The sequence below is a fragment of the Lottia gigantea genome (genome assembly GCF_000327385.1).
Source record: "Lottia gigantea unplaced genomic scaffold LOTGIsca_225, whole genome shotgun sequence".
Taxonomy (NCBI): Eukaryota; Metazoa; Mollusca; class Gastropoda; family Lottiidae; genus Lottia; species Lottia gigantea.
The window spans coordinates 160,565-184,950 of record NW_008708600.1 but is presented as its reverse complement, the minus strand read 5'-3'; the positions used below and the strand labels follow the sequence as shown (position 1 = coordinate 184,950).

The 24,386-nt window shown below is 31.8% G+C and overlaps 3 protein-coding genes across 3 annotated transcripts in view; 1 reads left to right on the top strand and 2 right to left on the bottom strand.

Annotated features, from left to right (window-relative positions):
* The window catches only part of LOTGIDRAFT_174927 (hypothetical protein), a gene marked incomplete at both ends in the record, with an annotated part of 7,098 nt that extends 6,235 nt beyond the window's left edge, over window positions 1-863 (bottom strand). The window contains one exon of the mRNA XM_009054802.1: window positions 734-863. Coding sequence (XP_009053050.1) covers window positions 734-863 — 130 coding nt within the window. The remainder of the gene's footprint in view (window positions 1-733) is intronic.
* Window positions 864-2,706: 1,843 nt separating this feature from the next.
* On the top strand, window positions 2,707-7,481 carry LOTGIDRAFT_202210 (hypothetical protein). Its single transcript, XM_009054801.1, has 7 exons — window positions 2,707-2,860; window positions 3,387-3,859; window positions 4,156-4,286; window positions 4,447-4,583; window positions 5,169-5,251; window positions 5,671-5,764; window positions 7,007-7,481. The coding sequence occupies exons 1-7, from the start codon at window positions 2,801-2,803 to the stop codon at window positions 7,091-7,093; spliced, it is 1,065 nt and encodes a 354-aa protein (XP_009053049.1). The 5' UTR covers window positions 2,707-2,800; the 3' UTR covers window positions 7,094-7,481.
* A 408-nt stretch (window positions 7,482-7,889) lies between these two features.
* LOTGIDRAFT_202207 (hypothetical protein) lies at window positions 7,890-15,680 on the bottom strand. Its single transcript, XM_009054800.1, has 6 exons — window positions 15,626-15,680; window positions 12,241-12,448; window positions 11,301-11,391; window positions 10,531-10,667; window positions 9,021-9,107; window positions 7,890-8,736 (listed from the first exon to the last, which is right to left on the bottom strand). Exons 1-6 carry the CDS (start codon window positions 15,637-15,639, stop codon window positions 8,524-8,526), a joined length of 750 nt encoding a protein of 249 aa, XP_009053048.1. The 5' UTR covers window positions 15,640-15,680; the 3' UTR covers window positions 7,890-8,523.
* Window positions 15,681-24,386: the final 8,706 nt, after the last annotated feature.

Here is a 24,386-nt window from a genome sequence, read left to right as displayed (position 1 = left end):
GGGTTTTGCAAAAAAGATCCAAAATATATTTATGCACATCGTCGCCTATATCTAAGGTTCGTGAATGTTGAATGGTTGCTGCAACTATTGTAGACTAAGCTCAGGAAGGTGTGTAAATTTCGAAAAAAAAAAAAAAAAAAGAATAGACATTTCGATAACAAACTGGGGCAAAGTCCCACAAAAAAAAAACTAAAACAATAAAACCAAGTCCATTGCCAGGGTCAGACTTAAGACTTTAAAAATACATACAAACTTAACTTGTACAAACCAATGCAAAAAAAAGGAAAGGGAACAAACAAATAGCTGATTACTTACATTCTACATCTAAATAAAAAGTTTTACAATTTCAATTCAAACTTAAAAAATTTTACAAAAATGTTTTAGAATATCTGTTTACAACATTGACAGTGACATTGATAAAAAACACATAATACTAAATTATAAAAACATAGCAAATCTAATGTGTATCCTATAGAGATTTCTTCTCATTCTAAATTCTTTATAATAAGATTGAAATTTCTTCTCTATTGAAACAACTAATTAAAAGATGAGAGAATGAATTTCTACCTTAAAACAATAGTAAACAATTTCACTAAACTTATTCATTTTCCAAAAAATAAATCCTGTAAGTTGTAAAAAATTGAACAAAACAGAAAAATAGAGATAACTACCATAGTACAGTCAGTTTTAAAAGAAGTAATTTGATAAGTAAGTAATCAAACCATCTACCAACCTTTAGCATGTGGTTCTAAATGAGATTTTTCAATATTGCTTTCTACTCTATATAAATTAATATCTGAACCATAGGTGATAAACTCTGTTGGGTCAACAGGAGACCATAGTATATCATATTTACCACTCATATTTCATATTTCATAGACACAATAAACACTAGATCTGCAATAAAAAATACAATAAAAAAATGGGAAACAGATAGACAAAAATCATCATAAGAATTTATACAGAAAATATTTAAAATTCTATGGCAGAAAGAAAATAACATATCTTTGATTATTCTTTAAGCATATGTTTTTGATTGTTCTTTAAGCATATGTTTTTGATTGTTCTTTAAGCATATGTTTTTGATTATTCTTTAAGCATATGTTTTTGATTATTCTTTAAGCATATGTTTTTGATTATTCTTTAAGCATATGAAGAAAATTGTAGGAATAATTGATAATTTTCTTCTTCATAAAAACTTTTTAAAAAAGAAATATCATCATAAGATCACACTATCAAAAAAACAAGAGTTAATATGATACAAAAATGATTAACAAATGTGATGGAATAATCAATTGCAATATTAACAGAATAATAGCCATTCATACTTTTTCAAAACCTCCATTAAAAGAAAGCTTAGGTTTTATAAAACGTTTAAACCACAAGAATTTTGGAAAGTGATCAATTCGACCGAAATATCTGTCTCAGAAAGATATTTTGGAAGTTGTCAACTGGTGTAGAGACAGAAAAACTGACCCTGACCCTGATTTTCCGCAGCTCAAATTCTTAAGCTAAGCTATACTCTATCATAACTATTTTCTTCATTCAAGAAATTCTTCAGAGTAGATGAAATTAGCCAATTTCTAAATATTACACATATGTATAAATATCAAAGACTTAGATGTTTTCTTCATTTTCTCTGCAAAATTTGTCTTATTTTTGGTTATGACCATTTCAATTTTTGGAATTTCAATCGTTAGTTAAGATGACGTCGTAAATGTCAAGGTATTGTCATCTTAAGCTTCAAAATCTTACCATTTTGCGGAAAAATTAGCAAATTTACACCACTATAGACTTTTTAATAGTATGTAGGGGACTTAAGAGTTTTATGAAATATATTTATTTTCTGTAAATTGATGAAATAAAGATGTAAATTCAACAAAACAATGCTGTGGGCTCTGTGCATAAATCCTTCGTAGCTAAGATCTTCATAAGTTTGATAATAAAACATGCGTAAGAATTAGCGTAAGATGATTGTAAGTGTAATATTTTGTCGTAAACTTACTAACTTTAGTGAAACGGGGCCCAGGTTTTTAAAACCTATTTATTGAATCACATTGTAAGTGTTACCGGTATTTAATGTCATGTGGAAAATCCCCCTCCAAAACATGGTCTACTTTTCTGATTCTACCCCAGTCGATAACTGTCAAAATATCTATCAGAGGCTGGAATAGTGGCAGATGTTTCGGACTAGTGATTAAGGATAGTAAAAGTTATATGAAACAATGTCAATGGTGATATGGGTGGTGTTTTTGGTAGTGTTAGCCTAGAATTTACATATTTGATAGGGTTTTATTATTGAAAATCAACAACTCATTCTTCGGTCATAAGCACCTAATTCACACACATGCTTGACAAAAAAAATCAATCTGTTATTTCTTCCAAAACTTTACATTTCTTTAAAAAAAATAACAGGGACATACTGTCTGTTGTTTACATTCCATATAGTTTCGTTTCAGTTTTGATCATATCGAAATTTACAGAAACTTATCAAAAACTTTATTTCAGACCTACCTGTTATCTGAAAAAGCCAATTGCACAAAATACATAATCATAACCAAAAGAAAAGTTTAAATATTGGATAAAATCACAGCTTCATAACCTCCAATATCTACGAATACGATTTTAAATTTCATTCCATTTCACATAATCATTACTTTGATTTGCCAGTATCCACTTCCTTTTCCGGTGTAAAATTGTTTACATTCGCAACAAAATGGAGTTATAGAATTTTCGATCAAATAACAAAGAAATAACACGATGATTGACTGAAAATAACAAGGACATTAAAAATAAAACCATGGCGTATAGTTCAAGATCCCCAAAAGACCTCAAGAATATCGTTTCCGAGAGTATCAATGTGAGATTCTATTCCTTTTCATTTATTTGTGATATAAAACTATTCAAGTGAGTCATTGATACTTATGACAAGCAAATGGACAAATTTGAGTAGTGACAAAGGCACTTAAACTTGACCCCTTTTCTCAGTAGAATATTAATCTACAGTTCAGTCAAAAGATTCCATTTAGACTTAGAGATAGGCCTAAACAAGTTAAATGTAGTTAAATGTAGAAACTAGAGTACTCTTGTCACATGACAGGTGTTGAGTTGTTGATTTTCAATATTAAAACCCACATGTGCACTCCTCTGAGTAGTGGGCAACTGTCTTTTTTACAAACACATGATTAGTTTTTTAGAATTAGTTTATGGAAACTTTGGCAAATTTGTGTTATATTCATTATTTGTCATATTAGATGCTGAATTTGTCTAAAATGCTCTCCACTGCCCCTCAAATAAGTGCAGTCTGTCATTTGGCTATCATGAGATGAATAAGCACTGCCTGAGATGAAATATTTTTTATAACTTTTTTATTTGTTTTGATTCAGGATGTCTCAGACATGCAAAGTAATTTGGCCAAACTTAGAGCTCTGTCAGAAGATGACAAAACAGAAGCTGCCATGTTGAGATCTAGGATAGATGAACAAGGACAGTTGATAATGATCCTGAAACAACGAACGGATGATTCCATTTTGAAAGCTCAAACAGTCGACAGAATAAATTTGCAATTGACTGAACAAAGAGACAGAGCAAAGGAAATGCTTGGTCAAGAAATGAGAAAATATGAAATTTTAGACAAAAGATTTCACGATTTAGCCTCCAATCATGAAGAAATGATAAAAATCAAAGATGAATACAAAAGAGTCAATGCAGAGTTGAGAAATGAAAATGCTAAACTTCGAGAAGAGAATTCTCGTTTATTTTCTGGTGCTATTTTAGAAAAAGACAATATAATATCTGAACTTGATTCTAAGATTAAACTCTTGCAAGATCAAACTAAGAATATGGAGCAAAAAATAAGGTACCGTATTTATACTTTTAATTCGTTTATACCAGATCAAAATATATTACATATGACTACTAAACTTTTATGATTTCCCAGTAAATTTTAAATGGTACATAGGTCTGCATTGTTGTAGAAAGGTTATAGAGTGCAAAACTTTTTTTTTTTTTTTTTTCATTAAGCTAATTAGAACAGAATGAATTTTATCATTTCCTTCTCCATTAGACTACAGAAAGGTATCTAAGTGAACAACTCCATTGCTTATTGAATATGCAGAACATCAGTTTGAATTTCTCTTTTGTTTATTTATTTAGACAATTGGTGACAGAACACAGAAATAAGGAAGAGAAATCTAAATCACAACTTGATGAATTACAAAACCAATATAAAACAGATTTAAAATCACTTCAACATAAATTACAGGATTCAGAAGAGAGATTAAAAGGTAGTTTTATCACTATTATGTTATGTATTGTAAATATATTTTGCTTTTTTCAAGATGGACTGTGTACCAGCATCATGAAAACATTGTTTGATAATATATTTACTTATTCTTATTTATTTTGTGTTTGATCTTTTGAAAATGTTTATTTGTGTATAATAAGGTATGCAGTATAAACTACAACAACAAGTGGAAAGTAAAGAGTGTTTAGTAACAGAATCTAGCAGTAAATTAACACTAATTACTAAAGAAAGGGATGAGCTATTAGAATTGGCTATGCAGAGAGGAAAATTGATACAGGTAGTCCTTTTTAAGTGCATTATGTAACATTGGGCATGATTAAATGGATAAGACTTATACAATTTGACAATAGTTAATTAAGTTTGTAAAAAATATTTAAAATAAGGGCTTTAAGCCCTTGTATCAAGCCTGTCCTTCCAGAAAAAAAGATGGCCAGAATATGATTTCAACGTGCTTCATCAATCTGGCTTATTTAGTGAATCTGATTGAGTTATTTTTGATTTTATTGAAATGCGAAATGATGCAAACAGAGATTTGTTCTATACACACAAAAAATCCCATCTAAGATCCTCTCAAATTAAACAAGAAGACAATATGTTTACTTATTATGGTCTCATTTAATCTTCAATAATCCAACCAAAATTCAATGAATATTGCCAATGATTTATAGAGAAAGGTAACTTGACAAGTACATCTTTTTCACCTAACACTGCATGCTGAAACCAACATTTTCTTTTGAATGTTCTATTGATTTGATTGTGTCAAAGATTATATTTATTTTTATTTGAATGTGTTAAAAAAAAAGTTTTATCATATCACAATTTTAATTTCACTATCTGCATGTCACCTTTATTTTGATCACAGAAAGAACAAAATGAAAATAAAAGATTGCAGAAATCTATTGAAGATATGTCTACATCAGTCAAAGCTATGGAAGATAAATTTGAGTAGGTTTTTTTTTGTTCAACTCAAACTCTTTCAATATAGTTTCGACTTAACCCATTCCATTTACTCAGGCCTGGTTTCATGAAATTATTTTTTCTCTATGTGCACCACCATCTTGAAATTCAAAAGTCAATGCAATGACATGTTGTAGGTCTATGTCAGTCTGTTAGAACTTGACTATTAAAGTATGTCAAATTTGATCTGTAAAGTTTATATACTACAATATTATCCAATTTTGACGTAAAATATCTACAAGATTATGAGAAAATTGAAGACTAAAGACTTTATTATAATTTCTGACAGCTGGTATTTTATTGTATGTTACCTTGGCTGGCAAGCTATCTTTTCTTATCTTTCTTTTCATAATGAATTGTTCTCTGTTATGAATAGTAGCGTATATAATTTTGTTATGTAATTTTAGACGCCAGGCTTGTGCTGTAAATGCTAATTTACAAGTAAAACGTCTTAAAGAAGATTTAAATGCAGCTGACAATAGATACAGTGAAATGACAAAGGTATTTATTTTATTTTGTACTTTTTGATTAGGAACTAACTACTGTTCTTAGCAAGAAAACCAAATTTAAAAATTCAGAACAGTTTTAAAGTGCATTACCGAAAGTCAGTGTTAGGGTGTATTGAGACGAGTCTCAATGAAAGCACTGGCCTAGGTCACAGAGCAATAGATAAGTCTATTGATTATGTGAAAATTAGTTAGTCATTAGTATGATTTTAGTTGAAAAGACACAAACACAAAAATACACTGCATGTTATATAATATACTGTATATAGCCATGGCACCAGTGTGTGACAGACCATTATTATTATTTTTTAATAAATTTTCACACATTCCATTATTTTAATTACAAACTCTTGAAACAAGCAAGCAAAAGGACAAAAAAAGATTTCTAGAAGCGTGTCTAAGCGGTTATTACAGATATTTACAAATTTCCGATGCACGATTTTTTGAGTTATTGCCCTTGATCTATGAAAAATGCATCAAAATTTGTTTGTGAACACAATAGACAGTACAGTTTTCATCCGATTTAAATAAAATTTGGTATATATATATTTATAATGATGAGATCTTAGTCAAAATTGAATTTGACAATTTTTCGATCAACGGAATTTGAGTTATTGCCCATGACTTAGTAAAAACGCATCAGAATTTGTTGGCAATAGAGGTGACAATTTATGTCAGAATTTTATTAAATAATGTGTGTTTGTTTAAATCAACAATATCTTTCACAAATTAGATTTTTGGTATGATTTGACACAGATTGGTGACTGCCCTTGATATACTGAAAATTTATCAGGAAAGTGGGCATATCTTGCTAATCAATAGACTTACCTAGTGTCATAACTATACAACAGAATCCCTCTATAATTCAATAAAACCAATAATCCATTAAACTAAGTAATTTAGAAGTATAGTTAGAATTGTTTTTCAATGATTCCTTAGTTTAATGGGTATTAAGTTTAAGACTTTAATTAATTTGATGTCTATTCTAAAAGACATTTTTTTTTTATTAGTATTTATTTTTAGTATAACCACTTCACAGTAGGGTCTTGCGATTGAAGTCTTGAGCATTCGTCAAATTAACCTTTTGAACATTCTTGCTTTAACCAATCAAATGTACGCCTTCTCCAATGTTAGGAATAAAAGTTAGGTTTAATCAATCAGATATTCAATATAAGAATATATCACGAGATTGTCATTTTGGAATTTAAAGGGCAGAATTCCATTCTATTCATTTCAGGAATTTGATGCCTTCAAGAAACATTCACAGAATTTGTTACAGAAGGAAAGAGAATTGAATCAGAAATTGAGACATTTAGTAGGATGAATGAAGAAGAAAAATGAAATTTCTATTAGTGCTACTTGAGGCATAGAGAAGTTCTCTTTACTGTTCACCTTCCGACCTAGATTTTCAAACTTGAATGCTTATCCACATATCAAACAAAAATTTACTTGAGAGTTGATATTTTGAATAGATTCCTTTCAGAACACTGTGTTGCTTACTCAGTATTGTTTTGTAATACATGTATATTAAATATTGGTGATTTTGAATTGAAAATGAGGAGAATTGCCTGTTTGTTTTATGTTGTACCTTTGCAGACCTATAATAAGACAGTGTTCAGATTGTGATAATTGAACAATTATCAATATTTTAAGTATTGATACCATATTCAGCATTATTTATTATTAATCACAATTATAAAATTATATAGATCTGTTTTATTGTTGGTTAATTTTCAATTTTTAAATGTCCTTTGAATAGAGCTTCACAGAAATATGTATTGTGGCAAGTGCTTCTAGCTAGGTAGAGTATGGTCACCCTTTCCCTCTTTGTTTTTTTTTTATTATTCCCTTATCCAAGTGTTAACAATGGTTTAATTAGCAATTGGTACAAATTTGAGCAGAATTGTACTCCTGATCGAAAATATGAAAATATGGACTAAAGAGTGATTCACAAGGCTATGTCATAAGTGACAATATGAATTTTGAAAAGGGCTTCTGGAACTATTTTAATGCAGTAGCTGAAAGATGCACCAGAAGGCAAGTGAGAAACTTGCCATGGCTTCTCCCATTACATATAAAATTAAAACCCAGCCTCATTTGACAATTACAACACAATTAGTAAAACATAAAATTCTTTTACAGATTAAGGCCAGCAAATAAATTATATAGTACAAAATACTTAGTGTTTCTGCAGTTTTATACTTCAAAAGTTTCTTGTGATGAGGTAAACAAAAAACCATAAATAACTTGAAAACTACATGAAATTTTCTTGATTTTCAATGCCTTTTTTACCATAACTATGCTTTGAGAGTATAAAATAGAATTTATAAATTTACTTAGAACTATGCAAAGTAAACTGTGTCCAATCAAATGCAACATTTCATCAAAAGAATTAACAGTTTTGTGATCCACTTCCAAGATGAAAAAAAGAACATGACAACTTGTCATTTTCTTCTAGGCAAAAATACGAACACATTCATATTGCATTCATTATTTATCATTCTGATATAATTCAACAAGTAATAAAGTTGTCTAGGGCACATTTATCTGTAGCACTATTCAAAATGAAATTTCTATTCTTCAATTGATCAAAATTTTTTTCTTTCGCACCACATTTTAAACATAAATTGCTGTTTGATCTAACATTGTAAATTGTTACATCTAAATATATATAAATATAGGACAATACAGCAAGATGTTTCAAAGAAATCATAATCAACGACCAATCCCATCAATACTATTGTCTATTGGCATTTAGTGCTTTGGCTCCACATAGTCTTTTTTCATAGTCATAATCACTGGGTGATCCATGGGAGCATTGGTAAATAAACAGCCAACATAAGCATGTGTTCCCCACAAGTGATGACGGATAACCTTACAACAACCCAAATCATCAATATGAAAGCCTAAGCTACGATAACGTTCATCTGTTTCTTGAAGTGAGAAGTTGGTAGAAGGTCCAAGAAACTGAAAGAAGTAATAATAGCTTGATAGAAATGCAAACAAAATAATATGTTGAAGGTATGACAATCACGAATTTCATTTCAAAACATCAACATGGATTATGTGTTTTTTTGTGGCTTTCTAGCTCAGTCACATATTAGAAAGTATTGAAATATATTGAAAGGATGAGTGATGTTCGATAAAATCATCTACATGTATTTTGACAAGGTCTAAATAAAAAAATAATATGCTGTAGGCAGCCTGACATGAGCTCTAGTCAAAAAGATGCGAAAAATAAATTAACATACTGGCTTGCCACAACTTGGATCAATAAAATCTGCCCAAAAACCAGCTTGTTGTAATACAGCACAAAGTTCACAAGCACCCTGAATATACTGAAACAAAAAAGACAACATACACAGTAAGTTGTGATCACAATTGCAATGAGAAAACATATTAGGCTTACTCAAAATTCTCGTTATTCACAGCTTATAGTGCAAATACTTCTGTATTTTTTCTGACTAGCAATATGTTGATCTTACATTTGATAAGGCATTTGATTTGCCAGGCAAGGTAACATACGCCCACTAACAGCTGTCAGAAATGATAAAGCAGTCTTTAGTGGCTTAATAATGAATTTTCAAATAATCTTAAAAATATTTATAAAGACAAAACCTCAAAAACATTTCATCAAATTATCATCAATTCAACATGAACAATGTCTCATCGACATACACATAAGGGCAAAACTTTAAAACTGTTCATCCAATTATTACCAAATTGGTGATACCATTCAAACTTGACCGAGATCTCATTAATATATTGATACATACCAAGTTTCATCAAGATCAGATAAAACCTTCAGTCTCTATTGTGCCTGCAAGCCATATTTGATGCAAAGTCAAGCTCAACAATTCCGAAAACGTTCGATTGTTACCAATTTCCAACTTGGCTGAGATCTCAGCAATATACGTACATGTATACCAAGTTTTATCAAGGTCATCCCATCATTACCAACTTCAAACTACACACAAATCTCTTCAATACATACATGCTTACCAATTTTCATCAAGATCATATAAAAACTGTAGTCTCTATTGTGTCCACAAGAAATGACCGACAGACGAATACCGAGGTGAAGTCAATGCGAATAATAAAACCATGTTTTGTCAAAATCCGGCGTTTTCAAGAATGAGGTCAACAACCCCTATGAAACATATGATTTTTCGATTTTTCATCCATGGGTGATAATAAACAATTTCACCAAGTTTCGTCAAAATCTGTCAAAAATTGAGCCTTCTAGAATGTTAAAAAGCTAAAAATTAAACACATTTTCAAGTCAAGAACAAGTCAAGAACAAGGGCAATAACTCATACTTAATATTTTTTGATTCTTCTGATTTTCTATAGAGTTCATCCTTGGGTAATTACGAACATTCAAACAAGTTTCATCAAAATCCATCCATAATTGTGTCTTGTAGAGTGTTCACGAGCAATTGTGGACGGCCGACGGACCGACATGGGTGACGGCAATATATGCCCCCCATTTCATGTGGGCATATAAAAATGACCTTTAAGACCCATCTAATTAGGAAAATGCTCCATTCAGTGGGATTTTCATAAAACTTCAATCAAGTTATGTGAATGAAATGATAAGAAGTACAGAAGAAGTCATAAGACTGCACTAGGTATAGAAATTAACAAAGGATAAGCTAGTCATGAAAATCTGAGAGGTTTAAAAGTCAGATCCCATAAAAGTTTTGTAAATTTTAATATATTTCAATTTTATAAATTGACACAAACTAATACAAAAACTCACAGTTTTGAGAAGTTCTTCACGTTCAGTTTCTACAGCTTCTGACCACGTACTCATTTCATTGACTGTTTTCTGACTAATAGTTATCACAGTGATAGCACCATCCCTTCTCTCATATACTGGGAATAACTCATAAAAATCTGTCCAGATAATGATAAGAATTTTTCATTTAATACAATAGATCAGAGTCTACATGAGATTGATAAAATTACAAATCTTTCCACAGAGTTTCAATCAGAAAAAATCTTATTGTGGGTGACCATTTGAAACCTCGTATAACGATATGTGATGCAAAATTACTTTTCGAGAAAAACGCAAAAAACTATTGGTATGCGTATTTTGTTAAAAATTATTTTTATATTTGTTTTACCGCTATACATGGTTTCATTCTTTGAAAATCTAAACCTCATATAACGAGGTTTTTCGTTTTCATCCGCAGAAAAATATTGAACCTCATATAATATAATATTTTAAACACTGTGTATATACGTGTTAGCTAATTAGTGGTTTTTGGATTATTTACAATCAAGCTAAGAATACGAGGTTTTTATCACAAGATCCACGCTTTTACGAGCTTTTGAACGGTACCAAAAAAATGACCAATTGTGGCATATACGTGGTTTCAAGCGTTCACCCACGATATACATTCTAGGTTTGAAAGACTTGTTAATACCATGTGACATATTCCTTTAGGAAACAAGTTTGAGATATACACAGACTCTTCTGTCTAAGAATTTTGTCCCTATCAAAATAGTTCTGAAAGATAAACAAACCTCGAACTAATGTTTTGGGACAATCAAAAGCCACACATTCTAACATATCAGTGGCTGTTGGCATGGTACATTCATGAACATCTCCTTCTGTCTGTAAAAAATAACAAATAATTGGGAACTAGGATTTTGGGTATATACATGATATGAAGTAGGGTTGATTTAATGAAAATAAGGTTACAGTATGCAAGGAATTGTGAAACAAAACAGATAGACATTCCAGAGTGACATGCTTTCAAATTAAAGGGACAGGTGGGCCATTTTTTTGACCAATCGTACCTTAGTCTCAGAAACAGGAATTTTTTATCTTATCTTACGAGTAACAGCTCACCATCGAAATTTGAGACTTTAAATCCATGTTTGTCCTGAACTATCCGGGTTTGAAAGCTCACTAATGTGACACAATATCACAATATAATAAAAATACTTGTGTTTTGAACTGTCTCTAAAAGACATTTAAGGAAATAGTCAGTGAAACTCCTAGTTTGAGTTATTTTTCGAAGGAATTATTCGATTTTTGTACATTTCTAGATGAAGACTATTTACAAATCTAAATAACGGAACACAAATTTATGGTAAACTACTCCTTAGTTTTATTACACACTACGTTTCAACAATCTACATTGTCATCATCAGGTGAACTCAGGTAATAAAACTATACCATAAAATTGTGTTCTGTTATTCAAGGTGATCTCTACCCCTAAATGTTGCTAAAGGTTTATTTACAAATTACATATACCGATGTTCAAAACTAACATCAACCACTGAAAATGTCCCATCTGTCCCTTAGTTTCTGGTTTTTATCAGCCACTGAATTCTAACCAATAAAACCACTCATGAACACCGGCAATCATGTTGAACAGATAATGTTTGTCTATTTACTGTAGCAAAAATTTCACCAAAAAAGAAAAGTCCAAAAATTATTAATCTGAATAAACCTTACACCAAAAGCATGCTCCATCATCTGACTACTGACAGCTTCATGACGATCTGAAAGAGTTGAAGGTTCAATCTTGGGTACCTCAGGAGAAATAGGTGTTTTTGAAGGGAGAATTTCTGGAGAAACTCCAACAGAGCCAGGTAGTGGAAATCGTCTATCTCTTGGTCCTAAGGGACCTAAATTGTTATCTGGCCATACTGTTTTTCCATCTAGAATTAGAATAATCAGTCAAAAACAAATCAGTAAGAAATAAATTGAAAATTGACATTGAATAAATTTTTTGTAGTGGGAAGATTTCTCAGGACTTTCATTGCAATAAACTCAACAAGTTGATTTGCTTATTGACATGGTTTTTGATTGAAAGTCCTCATATTATTAGCAATGCAAACGGCTGGTGGTGGCGCTGCAAATTGCCGATCGTAAAAATGGCCAAATGACAACCCCAAAAAGTAGATGTTCTGTTACGGGCTACTACAGGCATGCACAGCATATTTTCTCAAGCCTCGTTGTCATTTTGTGTAGTAAACATGTCAATCTTGGCGAAATCGAAAGTTTCACTGCAAAACTCTTTATTTTTATAGAAAATATACTAAATTGAAAAGATGACATAGCCAGAAAAGTGTGTTAAAATACAATATCGCATATGAGACCCTATTGGGAATATATTTAAGGTTCCTATCTTTAATTAATAGTAAAAAAATCGGCATTTAAACTTAGCCAAGAAGATGAAATATTAATTTTCCAACATAAAACGGAGGTAATGACGGCCAATTTGGGACACCTTTGAAGCGTAATAAAAGCTAAAAATTGAAGCTGATTTCGTGAAATTTCAATTTATAAGGAACACTAAACTCATAAATGATTTAAAACTATCATTTCTTAATTTAAAGTATATTTTGAGCGGATAATTTCATATTTCAATTATTTGATCTGAAGGTCTACTTTCACTTTATCATTATTTGGTAGGCCTATCCTGTGTTTTACCAATTCAGATGTAGGAACTTATGATGTTATGAAATTACCTATTGTCTTTACATTAAATTATAATTAAGTTACATGTGTTATAAAATATTTTTAATCTTCTAATGACTTGTTCAGTATATCACTTATAAAATGAGTGTGAAGAAATCATACAAATAACACAATTTCTCCAATATTTACCCCATTCATTATGGAATATCTCAAAGACTAATCAAAATATTTTAAGTCTGTAAAGTTTTTCATCGAGAACAGAAATGAATATTTTTCCATGTAGAAGTTCAAGATGTTATCATCAAAGATAGCTTGCCAGGCAAGGTAATATACGCCCACTAGCAGCTTTGATTTTGAATGAAAATATTTAGCAGTACAGTAACAATCACCAGTATGAAATATTTAACATTCAGTCATACACTTCTTTTGAACTCTTTAGAGCGATACTGATATATTGAGTATGAGTTATTTCCCTTGTTCTTGAAAACGTGTTCAATTCTTTAGCTCGTGAAAACTCTAGAAGGGAAATATTCAATCTTCAGCACGGGACTGAACAATAAAACCAAGTTTTGTCAAAATCCAGCAAGAATCATGCCTTTTAGTGTTTAAGAGCTAAATTTGAAAGCGTTTTCAAGAACAAGGGCAATAAATACAAAATATTTTTCAAATCTTCTGATTTTCAATAGGGTTCATCCTTGGGTGAGTACGAACATTCACACCAAGTTTCATCAAAATCCATCAAGAATTGTGCCTTCTAGAATGATTACGAGCTAAAAATTTAACGCGTTTTCAAAAACAAGGGCAATAACTCATACTAAATATTTTTCGATTTGTCTGGTTTTCAATAGAGTTCATCCTTGGGTGATTAGGAACACTCATGCCAATTTTCGTTAAAATCCATCAAGAACTGTCCGTGTTTTTACGAGCTACAAATTGAACGCGTTTTCAAGAACAAGGGCAATAACTTATACTAAATATTTTTCGATTCTTCTGATTTTCCATAGAGTTCATCCTTGGGTGATTACGAACATTCACACCAAGTTTCGTCAAAATCCATCAAGAATTGTGCCTCCTAGAGTGTTTATGAGCTAAAAATTGAACGGTTTGCAAGAACAAGGGCAATAATTCATACTAAATATTTTTCCTATAGTAGCCTACTTATCCAGCAACTCAATTCAATCTTCCAAGAAACAAAACCTTTCCCTTATGACCCATGTTTAATTTCATTTTTGTATCAGCACAATTGGTGAAAATGAAATGATTAAGCAAACCATTTCTCTTGAATGACATTTATAAAATGAAATCAGATAAACTGCTGCATCTTGGGATGTCACATGACTAAGCTATGATTGGATATCTGTCTTGGATTTTCCACTTGGTCTATTTATAGTATCTTATGATGCTGTACATGTATGGTGGCTGGTTAGGGACATGTTAAATGATTAAATTAAATTTTCTTATTTGTTAACCAAAATAGTTTCTCAGGAAAATAATGACATCTATTGTAAATTGTGATTATGAACAAAAAAATTGTGACTTGTAGAGTCTGTCAAGAATTGTGCCTCCTAGAGTGTTTACGAGCTAAAAATTGAACGCGTTTTCAAGAACAAGGGCAATAATTCATACTACATATTTTTCAATTTCCCTGATTTTTCTATAGGGTTTATCCTTGGGTGAATACGAACACTCATACCAAGTTTCGTCAAAATCCTTCAAGAATTATGCCTTCTAGAGTGTTTACGAGCTAAAAATTGAACGCGTTTTCAAGAACAAGGGCAATAATTCATACTAAATATTTTTCGATTTCGCTGATTTTCAATAGGGTTTATCCTTGGGTGATTACAAACACTCATACCAAGTTTCGTCAAAAGCTGTCAAGAATTGTTCCTTCTACGAGCTAAAATTAACAAGGGCAATAATTCATGCTAAATATTTTTCGATTTCGCTGATTTTCAATAGGGTTTATCCTTGGGTGATTGCGAACACACATACTAAGTTTCGTTAAAATCCGTCAAGAATTGTGCCCTGTAGAGTGTTTACGAGCAATTGTGGACGGACCGACCGACGGACGGACCGACGGACATGGGTGACGACAATATACGCCCCCCATTTAATGTGTGCGTATAAAAATTATCTTCCAAAGTCTCTAAATTTAAGAACTATATTATTTGGTAGAAATATTACTTTCACTTGAAAAATCATTGCTAGATACCGGGTACCAGAAGTAAAGAGTCTCGCCCAACACAAATTTCACCATTCATTACAGAGTCAGATTCAGCTTACAGAAACAGCCAAGAATAGTCGAATGGTCCAGATATCCCTTTAAATGCCAAAAGTTCATTTTCAATAACATCTTATTTATATATTTTTTCTCTGGACTAAGAAAGATACAAGTTAAGTAGCATTCAAATGACTTACCTTTGAAGCCATGAATATGTAACAAAATCAGACTCTTAATCAATATCATAGCTGAAATTAAAAGAATCCCATTCTTGTACACTGGTACAAAATCAAGTTTAATTAGAACCATTTGAATTTTACTGAAGCTTGAAGCAGTGTCCATATGACCTGTTACAGCAATGACAATTTGAAAAGTCAGTGTAAGACAGATCTTTTAAGTTACAAGTTACAATTAAGAACAAAATATCAATAGTTCAGCCTCTCATAACGAAATAAGTATTGACAAGAACTTGATATGTATTTGAACCTTCTGCAAAAAAAAAAAATTAAGTCTCCAATTTCAAATGGTGATTATTACGAAAGTAAGTGTCTGCTAGAATGTAGTCCAACGAATGAAGTTGCGTGATCAACTAGCGATTCAGTGTCATCAGAAAATTTCTATGGAAGACAAAGTGGACCATATTCTTATGTTGTTTCAGTGACTTTTAGCAATAAATCACGCTACGTATCTTATTTTGTCAGTCACTATTTGTTTTTAAAATCGTGGCTCTTTGAAGGAATTGTCACTAGTTATAATGAATTGATATTAAAGATAAATACTAAGAGAAGTTTATTATACCACCTGGTATCCATACACCGTGTTTTTCTAGACTTATTTATAGATCAAACATTATACACGAAAATAGGTGACGCATTCTGCCGCCGTTGCCGAGTTGGTTGCTCATGAAATATGGATCAAAGTGAAGGATTCATAAAGAAAATCGAAACAAACCAATTTTAATCATTTTGTAGAATATCTGAGGAAACATCTAAGACATAAAAATTTTGTTTTATTTTTTTAACTTTGACGAAATTCGGTGTTAAATCTTTATATTCACGAAAATAGGTTACACCACTGTACCCTTTAAAATCCAAAAGAGGGCCGAGAAGCTTGGATTCCCCAACCTCCACCTCAATAAAATCCTGGCTACCCATCCCTTTAATATTTTTAACCCAATTAACACTCTCAGTAGTATCTTGTAGTGAATTTCAATTCTAATTTAAATAATTGTCAAAATTCAATCAGTACACATTGTACTTTTGTAGCCTAGTGCTAGTCTGAGAGAAGACCGAGAGAGCCGAGACAGTAGGTTGACTACCAAAGATTGACCAAATGACCGAACCCAAATACATAAAAATATTTGTCAATTACCGGAATATAGCTAAAGATACAAGGTATTAGTATTGAGATTGTATGCCAATAATAAATTGATAAAATTATATGAGAATGATTTAACAGAAAATAAAAAAAAATATTTCATTCTAACCTTTGCAAACGGAAGCGGAAATGAGGTTGCTTAGACCTTCACCTTAGCAATAGCTTTTGACAGCCGAAAACACACACATCACTTACTCACGAAAGTGCGGGTTGTGATAGCGTGTTGTTATCTCATCTGATTTACTACATTTTTTGGAGGATATGCAACCACATTTAACAATCAATCGTAGTCCACGTCAACATCCGGGTGGATGATCAAGTAGGCCGTTGTTCCAGTGAAAGTTTGAATCTGTATGATGTCCTACATGTAGAGTATTCTGTAGGAATTTTTGGGGAATTCTGAAGAATCGTATCATCCTTGATCCTTTAATGGTACATGTACGATGGAATCCACAGTGGATAATCATCTTAACGTTGCTTGAGGAACATTGCTTACCATACACAATTAAGGGCAGGGGTTTTAAACCTATTTATTTCTATTACCCTCTTCTCACTATAATCCTAATAAAGATGGGTTCCCTTATTTTCATTTATGAAAATGAAAATGCTAATACTGTTATGAATAGAAAGTAGAGGTATTCTTATAACTTGGAAAAATACCAGTTTGCCTCGCATGTCCATAATAAATTCACAATTAGCTAAATAAGAAGAGAATTACCAGCAGAATTCCAATGAGTGACCTATCGAGAAAGGTCAAACAGTTTTATTTTTGTTCATCCAGACTGTACATATATGGGCATTTATGGTTGAATAAAACTCTTTATGAAATGATATGATTAAGAATACACGATAATTCATAAGAAACACAAATTAATCAAAACCGGTACTGTATTCGACACTAAAAAATAAGGACTGGAATAAAAATATTATTAATTTTTTTAGAATATGTTTTGATTTGGCTAGGGGGAGGGGTAGTATTTTATGTAAAAAATGTTACTTTCTTTTTAATTTCTTCAACAAATTCTGCTCATTGATTTGTTACAAATGTTTATTGTTCATTGTTTTTTATCGGCCGAATGTCCATATAATCCCAAGCTGTAATCAGGAGTTCCAAGTGTCGTCTGCTAGAATGTAGTCCAACTAATGAAGTTTCGTGATCCACTAGCGGATTCCGTGCCAGCAGAAAATTTCTATGGAACACAAAGTGGACCATATGTTGTTTCAGTGACTATTAGCAATAAATCACGCTACGTATCTTATTTTGTCCGTGACTATTTTTTTTTTTTTAAATCGTGGTTCTTTGAAGGAATTGTCACTAGTTATAATGAATTGATATTAAAGATAAATACTAAGAGAAGTTAATTATACCACCCGGTATCAATACAACCTGTTTTTCTAGACTTATTTATAGATCAAACATTGTACACGAAAATAAGTGATGCATTCTGCCGCCGTTGCCGAGTTGGTTGCTCATGAAATATGGGTCAAAGTGAAGGATCCAGAAAGAAAATCGAAATAAACCAATTTTAATTATTTTGTAGAATATCTGAGGAAACATCTAAGACATAAAAATGAATTCGTTTTTTTAACTTTGACGAAATTCGGTGTTGAATCCTTATATCCACGAAAATAGGTTACACCACTGTATATAGTTTCAACTGCATTTTAATGTTTATTTGAACACAATAGAATACTTTTATATCCTTAATTCATGTAGGATCGCTAAACTTTCCGCTCAAAACAAGATGGGAACAAGCAACTTATTGACTGTTTTGTCTGTGACGTCGTGACCCAATTATGCGCAACCATGGCAATGGCAAATAATAAACACTGCCATGAATTATTGGGTACCGGTATTCATTGTTCAAACACTGTCTTGCATAGTATTACCATTTTTACAGTGGATTTGATTGGAAATGAAAATTTAAGATGTTCTTCATCTTTGATCGAAATTTCAAAAAAAAAAAATTGAGGAGATCTGATGCGATGTGTAATGTCAGAAAAAATATGAAAGAAAAATGTATGTATTTCAATCAGATTTAAAAAAAGATCTCATCTGTTAACTGCAAATTACTTGTAAATGTATAATATGACAGAAGACCACTAACTGCACAACAACGTAGCACCGGTTGGCAATTATTTTTATCAGCTTTAGTTACTTAGAAGATAGTCTTGCAAAGCAAAGTGACACACGCCTACGAGCAGTTTTGATTGCAAAGACAAAAAACATTTTGTAGCCTTTTGTTTGAGCATGAGCCAATTGTGAACAGATGGACGGAGGACAGAATTCTTCCATACTATGTGTGGGCATATAAAATGCAACATAATCCATAAAGAATTGTTGCTTGAAGAGTGAGCAAAAGTTGCATAATGACATTGATCCTGAAACTGTAGTCTCTATTGTATTCACAAATTTTGACGCGTTTTTTCCAAGTCAAGGGCAACAACTCAAAAAGCGTTCATTGAAAGATCGTCAATTTCGAACTTGACCAAGATCTCATCAATATAAATGATCACACTAAATTTCATTAAAATCAGTTGAAAACTGTAGTCTCTGTTGTGTTCACAAGAAACTTTGACGGACCAACGGACCGACGCCACGTGGGCGTATAAAAATGATTTGAATAATTTAGTGGACGATTTAACCGACGAGCTGATAAAATAGGCTGAGAGGATTCGTTTTAGACTGTAAAGATAGTTTTGCATCAAGTCTGTAGGGCTTATTTATGAACCGATTTACCTGAAATTTTCTTTAATATGTTTATTGTTATAAGACGTATCTGGTGAGGCTAAAATTCAATTTTTTAATATTTTTGTCAAAGTTTAAAACAGCTCAAAATTTCTAACTCAGCCGCTAATTATCCGATTGATCTGAAATTCACAGGACATATACAGAATGTCAATACAAATAAATTTATACAATCAAAATTTTTCTATCACTTCCGGTTTTTGCGTGAGAACTTCTGGTTTTTTTAAATCACGCCTGGCACGACCCACTTCCGGTGTAAATTTCAGATGTTGGCAAAAACCATATATATTGTCTGTCAGTCATAATTAGAATGCACTTAACAGAAAAAATCCAAACCGGAAGTGATGCATAAGAAATTAATTAGTCCTCAATTTTTTATCCGATTTTTATGATGTTGGTGTCTAATAAAACCTTGTAACCTTGTCTACAGTTTGTTGGAACAGAATTTTGAATTTCGAATTTGAATTTTTTTATATTCGTTTGAATTTTTTGAAAATTCAAAAGGCCATACCATGTTACCTTGACCTTCGATGACCTTGAAAATTTCACTGTAGGATGTTCTTGACCTCAGCTATCCACAGGTGTACTCATATTGGTTGAAAAATATTAACTTCCAGTTAAATAGCCATTCAAAAATTAACATTTTTGACAACTTTGGACGGCTGTATGACCTTTTCTAATAGACACAGAAAATTATTTTTTTCAATTATGTAATAACCTTTTGATTATCTTTTCAATGATATATGACAATAATCCATTTAAATATATTTTAAAAATATTGGGTTTTTTTCGACTGAGGGTTCTAACTTACAATGTAATGAACTCCTAGCAATATGGTTTGTATATTCAGGATCTACTCAATTTTCTTTCTTTAACGATATGTGACATGGGTGGTTTAATGCAAAATTGAATTTGTGAAAATAGGCACAAAAGTGTTAAATGTTTATAAAAAATGTGATAAAAATCTGTAGATTGTGGGGATTAAAATGATTGACAGGTGTTATAACAGGTTATATAATATGATAGGAAAGCTATCCATATGAACTTTTGACATGCAGGTGTGAAGTAGTTTGGTTTATAAACAGATTAATCTGATTATGTAATCTTTTAACACTTAAAAAAATAACTTTTTTTTTTCAATTTTTTTTTTTAATTTTCACTTACAATAATTTAACATACACTCATATAGACTATAGAGTAGTGAAATTTTGATACATTAACCTGTTCGAATTTTTTCTGTACCATTAATAGAACTCTATCTGCAAGATACACACAACAGTTTTGGTTATTGGTGTTAGTTAGGCTGAGGGAATAAAAGCAAACAACGGACTGTCTCTAGCAAACACTGACCGTGGAATCAGAATACAAAGCGGGATTCTAACCCACAGCACTTAATCGCCAAGCAGGCACCAATTCAACTGGCTTCCGACTGCGCTAATCCTTAGAAATAAATAGAAAGTGGCAATTTTATCTTCTGCTAAGATTATTATAGGTCATAAATAAATTAATCTAATTACACTATCTTTCAACTCACACAGTTTTTTTTTAATTTTTTGCAAAAATGCCCGAATTCTGTGTCCACCAGTGCTCTAGATTATTCAAAAGATGTTAGAACCATTAAAATGACGCTTAAAACCACATGTGTTAAAGTGACTGATACACCATTAGTGTCTTGCTTAAAAATAGGTGTAGGGTCAAAAGTTATGTTAGTAATTAATTTAAATGTTTCTACTGGCTTTATAAATGGAAGTTTGGTCAAGTAACATTCATTTAAACTGACCAGAATAATCAAACTGACAAAATTTTTGTAAAATTTGATAATGCTAAAGTTGGAATAAATGAAGACAGTGTTCCACTTCCGCCAAATGTACCACGTGGTAGTATTGGTATTGAGAGATATGAAAGCCCTCATGTTAACTATAAGGGCGATTTTAGACGCCAGTTCCCATTACGTCTCGCCTATGCAGTTACTTTTCACAAAGTACAAGGTCTAAGTCTCGATAAAGGCGTAATATCACTTCATAAAATATTCCAAGCTGGTCAAGCCTATGTTGCGTTAAGCAGAGTTAAAACATTACAGGGTCTTACAATACAAGATTTTACGGAAAAAAACATATAATGTGATGAAAAAATTGAGACCATATCAACTGATAGTAATATAATTTTACACAATGTTCAGGGTTTATCTATTCATATAGAGGATTTACAGAAACACAGGAAAATGCTAGAAGGTGATATCATTTGTTTAACAGAAACATGGCTAAATAATTCAATAACTTCAGCAAAACTAAAGTTAAATGGTTTCCGTCTTCACCACCATCCCCGAAGCAGCAGCTATGATGACACTAGAGATTTCAAATTTTTGAAAGAAAAGGAGCACGGAGGAGTAGGAGTATATTATAAGCATAACAAAAATGTTTAACATTTTAAAATTGGGAGTTTTAAATATAGAACACATTGCCCTGAATATTTTGGATAAAAATATTAACGTAATTGTTATCTATAGACCACCCGTTTATCGATTAGATTTATTTCTCCCAATGTTAGAAAGATTATTAGTTGAATTACAAGAATCTGGTTCAGACCATGTTATTATGGGGGATTTCAACCAAAATATCTTGGAGGGTCATTTGTCTATACTAAATTTTTTTCAAAAATTCGGTTTTCAACAACTTGTTCAGCATTACACTACTGAAGGTGGGACACTTATAGATCATGTTTATATCAGTAAAGAAATTCCGTCACATAATGTTCACATTTCACACATACCTGTATATTATAACTATCATGAAGCTATTAAAATAGCCATACGATAAGTTATATTGATACAAGATTGAATTTACCCTTTCACAAAACATTTCATTTAGCTTGGCTCTTTACTAAAAGTGGTCGAGTCAACACCGGGCTTGAGAGGGTTTGAAGTCTTACAGCTATCAGGCAAAGTATCACAGGCCACGCTCAGTGCTGTTCACAGCTCTAGTTCTATTGTTTACATTCCCCCCGGGGCATTTGTTGTTTCCTTTTATCTTCTTATCACATATTGGTGCAATTTTCTTTTTTTCACTTAAATTTTTTCAACAAACAATCCATGTGCCCTAAGTGGCCATCAGTATAAGGATTGTTTGGCATATCTTACATTGACAAGAGTGCTAGACTTACATCCGGTGCACATTATAATAATTAACTCCCTTAGCACTTGCCTATTTTAAAAATATTTTAATATATCTCAATCAATTCAATCACTATCATCATCAGGTCCAGGTGCAAAATAGTACTAGTAGAATGCTATAGTCGATTGACATTCCTGTAGATGAGGTTATATTTCACCTCAGAACTTTCAGTACTCGAGAATCAATGGCAATGGTATGTTTTAGAATAGGTTACATGACATTAACCGAAGTCAAACAATTCACTGTAGTAGAAAAATGCAGCTCTCCTCTTTCTCATGAATACTTTCCACGCCTTTCTTACATAATCATCATGTCTATTTTCCATGCCTTTCTTACTTAATCATCATGTCTATTTTCCACGCCTTTCTTACATAATCATCATGTCTATTTTCCATGCCTTTCTTACATAATCATCATGTCTATTTTCCATGCCTTTCTTATGTCTATTTTCCATGCCTTTCTTACATAATCATCATGTCTATTTTCCATGCCTTTCTTACTTAATCATCATGTCTATTTTCCACGCCTTTCTTACATAATCATCATGTCTATTTTCCACGCCTTTCTTACTTAATCATCATGTCTATTTTCCACGCCTTTCTTACTTAATTATCATGTCTATTTTCCATGCCTTTCTTACTTAATCATCATGCCTGTTTCCATACCTTTCTTACTTAATCATCATATCTATTTCCCACGCCTTTCTTACTTAATTATCACTCAGGATTGTTCTGCACTTCTTGTTTCTTTATCTCCCTGCTCCCTTTCATTTTCTCTTCGGTTGTGAAAAGACGATTCGTGGGTCTTCCCGCTTGGTACATTAACGTCATGTCTCCATCATAGTTTTATTTGGCAAAACTGATCTAGCGTCGGCCGTTTAAAATTGCGTGCGCTGCCAAAAATTCAAAGGTCACACAGTCACGTGGTACTAACAAAAAGAAAGCTACGGTCATGCCCAATACTAGTTTACAATCGATATTATGTTAGAGAAATGCATCTTTGGAAGTGACGAAAATCCCCATTTTTCGGACTCTACTCCAGCTGACAACTGTCAAAATATCCATCAGAGGCTGGACTAGAGGCAGATGTTTCGGACTATTGGAGGACGTACATCACATAGAGTAGGCCTATTCTGTAGGAATTATTGAGGAGTTCTGAAGAATCGTATCATCCTTGTTCCTTTAACGATAAATGTACGATGGAATCCACAGTTGCTTTAGAAACATTGCTTATCATAAAATTAAGTAAATTTTCAATTATAATATTTTTTTATGAAAGATCAAAGCTTTCATCGAATATCATCGTATTATTTTGATTGAAAGCCACTATGATCCAGTCGCTGCCACCATAGAACTGTATACTGATCTATGCTGCCTTAATGTTTACTTTATAGGTCAATGGACGTATTTGATTTAAACAGCCGTGCTCGTAACTGACTATTATTAACAAAGTGCGTACGAAATACTATTAATAATATCCATGCAATATTTTTTTCATAAAAAATGAAAGATAATAACTTTATTGAATTCTGTGAAACACATTAATTTTAGAAATGATAGGAAATCAAGCTATGCCATGAAATGCATCAAAGGATAATGCCTACTGTAGAATTTTAGGTAATGCGGTTAAGTAATGTTACGAAAGCAAAGGCACAGGAATA

Bases quoted from the DNA above. Each gene is read 5' to 3' on its own strand.
- LOTGIDRAFT_202210 (XM_009054801.1), top strand. From the start codon at position 2,801: ATGGCGTATAGTTCAAGATCCCCAAAAGACCTCAAGAATATCGTTTCC. The intron at 5,252-5,670 runs GTAGGTTTTTTT...ATGTAATTTTAG, and splicing joins GCTATGGAAGATAAATTTGA to ACGCCAGGCTTGTGCTGTAA. The intron at 5,765-7,006 runs GTATTTATTTTA...TATTCATTTCAG, and splicing joins GATACAGTGAAATGACAAAG to GAATTTGATGCCTTCAAGAA.
- LOTGIDRAFT_202207 (XM_009054800.1), bottom strand. The intron at 11,392-12,240 runs GTAAGGTTTATT...TATTTTTTACAG, and splicing joins TGATGGAGCATGCTTTTGGT to ACAGAAGGAGATGTTCATGA. The intron at 8,737-9,020 runs GTATGTTAATTT...TACTTCTTTCAG, and splicing joins ATCCAAGTTGTGGCAAGCCA to TTTCTTGGACCTTCTACCAA.